The sequence below is a fragment of the Eschscholzia californica genome, unplaced genomic scaffold (genome assembly GCF_041429995.1).
Source record: "Eschscholzia californica isolate CP2 unplaced genomic scaffold, dmEscCali1.0.p SCAF_4, whole genome shotgun sequence".
Taxonomy (NCBI): domain Eukaryota; kingdom Viridiplantae; phylum Streptophyta; class Magnoliopsida; order Ranunculales; family Papaveraceae; genus Eschscholzia; species Eschscholzia californica.
In genome coordinates this window covers 39030128-39036855 of record NW_028238461.1, presented here as the reverse complement: position 1 = coordinate 39036855, position 6728 = coordinate 39030128, and the positions used below count along the sequence as shown (strand labels likewise).

The window sequence follows — 6728 nt, the reverse complement described above, 5'->3', positions numbered from 1 at the left end:
ATCGTGTGATTTTGTACCGTCCACAATCATCTCTAATGGGGTAACGAGCTCTTTGTCCGCTATATCGTGAATTAGATAATTACTGAGAAAATTCCTCTCTTCATAGCTATTTTGGCGAGATCTCCACCATTTCGTCTGACAAAACCTCTGCATTTATTGTGAATCATTATCGTTTGTCGTTCTTACTTATGCTTTTTAATGCCATAAAACTAAGTATAACTCTTACATAAGAAGAAATCATAGGATTGGGGAACTTATAAGTGGTATGTAGGTGTCTTCTACTAGGTGATGTGACCTAAGGTAACATTGGCATTAGGTTTTTTTTTGATAGTTCAAAACTTTGAAACCTTTTCCACTGATGGAGTTGAACTTTGCCTAGGTAAAGATGGAAAGAAAGAGCATATGATCTAAAATGTGTTCGGGCAAATGTAAACAGGGCGCATGGTGTGTAAATAGCATTTTCCATAAGGAATGTCATTTACGAAATTTTCTGGAATAGAAAGGGCAATTTATACGCTTATACACGTTTAGGTTTTTTCTTTATAATTCTTTGACAAAAGGAACGTAGTAACTCACGAGCGCCACCAAATAGATAAATAGGTTCGGAGATTAGGTTTTCAGTCAGTTCCTTCTCTTCACTCTCTATCTACTTGCGGCTAGGGTTTTTATCTGTCTCTCTACTTTGTCTAATCTATTTAGTGTTTTTTTTAGATCTCAATACATAAATCATGTATACTATGAAGAACTAGTAACTAAGATATCTTAGGGTTGCTGAACAAATTTTTGTTTGAGATTAAAAAGGGTTCTTTTAAGTACAGTTTCGGAAATGGCGAGCACTAACCCTTTTGATTTGTTGGTTGATGATGATACCGATGATGTTTCACAGTTGATTGCTAAGAAAGCCCTAGCTACGCCGACTGTATCTGATCCTAAGCAGGACAAGCAACAGGCTAAGCAACAACCCAAGTTGCCATCCAAGCCTCTTCCTCCTGCTCAGGCTGGTGAGGTTTTGTTTCACTATTTTTATTCAAATTAGTTATCTTTATGATAGGAAACAATTCATTTTCTTGATTTGATAGAAGAACGATGCAAGATATGATTTTTTTCCTTTTGATATTTTTTGCTTTTAGATTTTACAGGAAGAAAGATCTTCTTTTGTTTCATTTAAAATGGAGTTTAAAGTAAATGTAGTATTTTTATTCTTTGCCGTGTATTTACTCATATTATATTCTCTGGACCAATTCATTCTATCAAATATGTACGATTGGTATAAAAGGTTTGATAGTTTGCTATGAATTGTTGGAATTACAGTTTAAGATATTATTTGATCAGTCCACCACCAAATCTGAAGCCCATAAGCAATTATGCCCCCGACATTTATATCATGTAAAGTAGGCAATAGAATAAAGTAAAGATAGATTAGATGGGCTTTAAGGCCCCTTAGGGTAGTCTTTAAGGGTTCAGATATCTTAAATCAGATTGTTGTAGTGCTCACTTTTTTGGTGTTTGTATTGCGTCTAACAGTTAGGGAAGCCAAGACTGATGGGCGTGGTGGAGGCCGTGGTGGTGGACGTGGATTTGCACGTGGACGTGGTGGTGGTGGTGGATTTAACCGCGAGCCACGAGACTTTGGGAACAATGAAAATGCATTTAGCAATGGAGGCTCCGGATTGTATGGTGCTGCGCCAGATGGAGATCTGAAGTCATCTGAAAGGCGTTCAGGGTATGTTGTTGGTGGTTCTCGAGGCCGCGGTGGTCGTCGAGGTGGTTACAGCAGTGGGGAGGGGGGTGAAGGTGAACGCCCTCGAAGGGTATTTGAACGTCGTAGTGGAACTGGACGTGGGTAAGTGAATATTCATCTCTGTTTGCTTTTGTTGTCTGACACTTTATGTGTGTTGTAATTCATCTGTGTGTTGTGACAAACCTTCTGTATTTGCAGGAATGATTTTAAACGTGATGGCGCTGGTAGAGGAAATTGGGGAACCAACACTGATGAAGTTACTCCGTGAGTAATTTTTCTTGTATGTAGAGTGTTTTTATGAGAATTTCTGTTGAGAGTCATTTAGCTAGAGGTATATTACCCAATCTATTGCCCGGTGATGAATGTTTTAGTTCCAATTTTCCATAGTTGTGAGCTCCACTCATATTTAACAAACACAGAATGCTGATTGTATTTTTCTCGTTGCAGGGATTCTGAGGAGGTTGTTGGTGGAAATGATAAGATTGTGAGCTCGGAGAAGCAGCCTGGTGAGGAAGAAGTCGTAGATGCGAATAAAGAGAGCACTGTTGCTGAGGCTGAAGAAAAAGAACCTGAAGACAAGGTGAACTTGATTATAGTTATTACATCTGATTTCTTGCACTATGTTTGATAGGCCCTTGTTTGTTTTTAGTTTGAAAAATTTTGGATGAATATATTGCGAAGAGAAGAACTATACATAGAGTAGTAACAAGCTCCGTCAAATTTAGGAGCTCACAGCTAGTAAACACAGATTCAAATAATAATCAGAATCTCTCAAAATTGCGGCGAGTGACTCTTAACATATCCTCCAAAGCAGAAGTAAAATAGAGAAAGTATAGATGCTTAGACAATTCATCCCACTTCCGCACTGATATGGTCCTTGCATATTCTGTTTTAGCATTTTTTTTTCTGAAACTGAAGCACATTCTCTGTTACCTGTTTGATTGGCAATGAAGAACGTCGTTCAACATCTTAATCCGAAACAGTGCAATGACTTTAACAACTTAAATTCTCCTCTTTACAAATGTTTTACTTTAAAGTTTCATAATTTTTAACTAGGCTTCTGCTGCCAGATATCATATATATTGAAAAGCTGTATTACGATATGCAAAGCTATGTGATTCAGTTTTTACCCAGTGCAACTTTGAAAAATGTGCTAAAATATTGTTTAGAGCTTTAGTGAAGTTCGTAGAAGTACCTTATATCTCAAGCACAAAGGCAAAACAAGTGTTTTTCGAGAGTAGTAGAACAGGTCTTTAGAGAAGATTGTTTATTATATTGCGGTAAGTTGGTTACCAAGTGAGACACGTGAAAAGCTATGGAATATTTTGTTGTTTGAAGAAAACTGCTGCCCTATTCTCCTTACTCTGCTTTTCATTCCATTCTAACTGAAATGTTACTCTTGTCGATGTAGGAAATGACTCTTGAGGAGTATGAGAAGGTACTAGAAGAGAAGAGGAAGGCTCTTCAGGCACTGAAGACTGAAGAGAGAAAGGTTGATGTGAAAGAATTTGCGTCAATGCAACAGATCTCAAGCAAGAAGACGAATGATGAAATCTTCATCAAATTGGTAAGCTTGGATACCGTAGAACGTATTTATGCCAAAATCCTAGATTTGCTTTAGTGATTCTTCTAAAATTCATTCTTTTATTCTTTTTAGGGTTCTGACAAGGATAAGCGAAAAGAGATTGCTGACAAGGAAGAGAGAGCGAAAAAGGTTTGACCTTTAGACTAACCTTTTTCCTTACTAATAATATATGTTTTTCTTGTTTATTGAACTTGACATTTTGTTCTAGTTTTAATAAAAGCGGATTTGACATTTTGCTGCGCATTACATGTTTCTCAGTCCAAGATCCATGTTTATGTTTGTTACTGCTCTTTTGCATTGAAGTCTCTCTCGCGCTCTTGATTTAACCCATACAATGCTCAATGCCTGTTCTCTTATTGAGTCTCTTGCCTTTGATGAGGCGAGTAGTATAGGTGTCCTTTTTGCAGTACTGACTGTCTAGACTTGAGAGGCCTATACAATAATAGCAAGGTTAATTTGCATTTGGACCTATTAGTTCATTAAGTTATTGCGACTTGATTTTTTGTATATCTGTAGTAACTGTCTCCCTCTTCTGCTTGATTTGGTGAATATAGTCTGTGAGCATAAATGAATTCCTCAAGCCAGCTGAAGGTGGGAAACACTACGGGGCAGGTGGACGTGGCAGGGGCCGTGGTCGTGGTGGTGCCAGAGGAGGCTACACTGGAGGCAACTCACCCAGTGTTCCAGCTCCATCCATCGCAGATCAGGGGCAGTTCCCAACTCTAGGCGGCAAGTGAGATTTGGCCGACTTATGTCTCACTCTCAATGTCTCTTTGGTTGCCTTCTTTCTATCCAATTTATTTTAATCTTTGAGCATTGATGAGTGGGAGAGGACTTCTTCATAAAACTAGTTTATCCATCCTGAACCATCAGTAGATTTATTTAAAGAACTTATTTAGTGCTTTAAAGTGTAAATTTTCTTGGCGTTTAAGCTATGTTTAACTATTTAATGGATTATGATTATCTTGCCCGACATGATTGAATTGCGTTGTTAAATGTTGGGTATCTGGCTTTAATTATGCATTTCAGATATGTTTCAGAGTTTATTTTTGTCCGGTAAATGGCTTTAATTTTACAGTTCATTCTGAGTTTCTTTTGTAGTTGGCCCAGTCAGCTTGGAATCATAAAAATAGGGTAGGTTTTGGGCTGGGCTTGAGGTATAGCATCTTTGAAGCTGGTACTGTCTTAAATTATATTCCGAACAGTATAAATTCTTTGAGCATGTTAATACTGACAAATATCTTAACTTCCCTCACCTTTGTCTGCTCAAAATTCAGCAGTTTCTGTAACTAGGCAATCTTCCATGACGGACTAACCCATCTCAATATGTGGTGTTGATGCACCTACATAACTTTCTAACCTACACAAACTTAGATAATTTGCCTCATCGATTCAGGCACCTCGTACCTGTAACTTCTTCAATTTAGGATATTATTCCCATTTTAGTAGTCTATCCTAGTGTCACAAATGATTTAGGCACCTCCATTTTAGTAGTCTATCTTCTCCAATGTAACACTCTATTTGGATATCTAAGATGACGTGTCGAGGGTGGAATACAGATGTCTCAAGAAGGCACTCTATTCTTGAAGTGTCTTTTAGAGATATCTCTAATTGTCCAACTCGTCAGTATTGAATTTCAATCAATAGAGATCGAGTCTTCTATATTTTCTAAATAACTAATTATTTGTTTACAAAAATAACTATGTAACATAAGTAAATAAGACAAGTTTAGAGTTCTGCATTGGACACACAGAGGATATCTATTTCGCCATCTAGGTTTTGCGAACCTCGTTTATGGTACAAACTCGAAAAGAAAAAAAAAGAAAGAATGGAGAAGCAATTAGGTGATTTGGCGGAGAAAATGACTGAAAAGACGGTAAATCAATCATTATTGATTGAGAAGATTGTTAATTGGTCAAAAGTAGAGAGATTTTGTATCAAAGAGGTGATCGTTTTAAAGTTTGCGAAGAGAAAGATACTGAAAGACTTCAATCGCTTAATTAAGTGCCTGACTGGTCTTTTGTCCATGGTGGAAGGTTATATTTTACACGGTTTGGCGGTTCAGATGTGGAAGGATGGATTTTTCAAGCTGAATAATATTTTGAGTTCTATAACACTGCACAAGACCAGAAGATTTCGTTTGCAATCAGTTACTTGGAAGGAAAAGCATTAGAATGGTATCGTTGGGCTAAAGAGGTAACTATTTTTGTTCATGGGAAGAGTTTGTCAAAGCAGTTGTAGGTTGCTTCGAGAGAACGGCGTATGAAGATGCAGGGGATGCACTAGCAAAATTATGAAAAACAGGATCCTACTTTGAATATCAAGAAGAGTTTGAGCGTCTTTCAAACATAGTTAATGATTTACCAGACAGTTCTTTAATGAGTTGTTTCATGAGTGGATTGAAAGATGAGGGTAGACTATAAACTAAAGCCTTTAGTCCAGTAAACTTACATGATGCAATGTCTATAGCTATTACAAGATGAAAAAAGTCTCTTTGAGACGCCAAAGTTATATAAATATTACAAGACCAAAACCCTTTATGAACGCTGAACCACTGAACTCAAGACCACCAGCAATACCAAACCAGATTAATAATGAAGCACCAGTAATTCGTCGACTCACGTCAGCTGAGGTCGAAGAAAGAAGCAAACAACAATTATGTTACAATTACGATGAGAAGTGGCATCGTGGCCATCGATGTAAGATACAAACTCTATTCCTCATTGAGAGCGAAGAAGAGAATGACGATGCAAATCAGACTAAAACTGAGAGAGTTGATAAAGAGATGAACACACAAGAATAAGAACATGTAGAGATTTCTATGCATGCATTGGACGACTCCCCCGCACCACAAACTATGAAGGTCGAAGGAGAAATTAAAAGAGGTCAAGTTATCGTTTTGATTGATTCGGGTAGCACACATAATTTTATTGATGCTTCCCTTTCTAAGAGACTAGATGTTAAACTTGTACTTGACAACTCTCTTAAAGTTATGGTAGCAGACGGATCAAGAAATTGCTTGTGAAGGGCAATGTGTTAACCTAGAATATAAAACTAATCAGTATGCCTTCACGGAGAATTTTTATATACTGAAACTTGGTGGTTGTGATATGATATTGGGAGTAAGTTGACTACAAACACTTGGGCCAATAACTTGGGATTTCAAGTACTTAACAATGAAATTCGCTATACGAGGTAAAAATTTAGTTTAGAAGGTGTAAGAGGAATGAAAGCGAAGATCACTAGCAGCCATGCCATGCAACGATTCCTCAAGCAAGGATCATTGGCAGTTTTGTGTCCAATTCTTTCTAACCTTTTCATATCACCCAAAATAAGATGAAACATTATGTTGATAAAGGGCGGAGGGATGTAGTGTTTCAATCAGGAGAGTATGAGAATTTA

General features: G+C 37.4%; 1 protein-coding gene across 2 annotated transcripts; it reads left to right on the top strand.

Annotated features, from left to right (window-relative positions):
• Positions 1-480: 480 nt before the first annotated feature.
• LOC147544576 (RGG repeats nuclear RNA binding protein A-like) lies at positions 481-4322 on the top strand. 2 transcript variants are annotated; one of them, XM_086673792.1, is made up of 7 exons: positions 481-1001; positions 1525-1843; positions 1940-2005; positions 2189-2321; positions 3153-3308; positions 3399-3455; positions 3881-4322. In XM_086673792.1, the coding sequence occupies exons 1-7, from the start codon at positions 827-829 to the stop codon at positions 4061-4063; spliced, it is 1089 nt and encodes a 362-aa protein (XP_086529918.1). In that variant the 5' UTR covers positions 481-826; the 3' UTR covers positions 4064-4322. The 2 variants fall into 2 exon arrangements, with proteins under 2 accessions (XP_086529918.1, XP_086529917.1); XM_086673791.1 differs by having other exon boundaries at positions 576-1001; positions 1513-1843.
• Positions 4323-6728: the final 2406 nt, after the last annotated feature.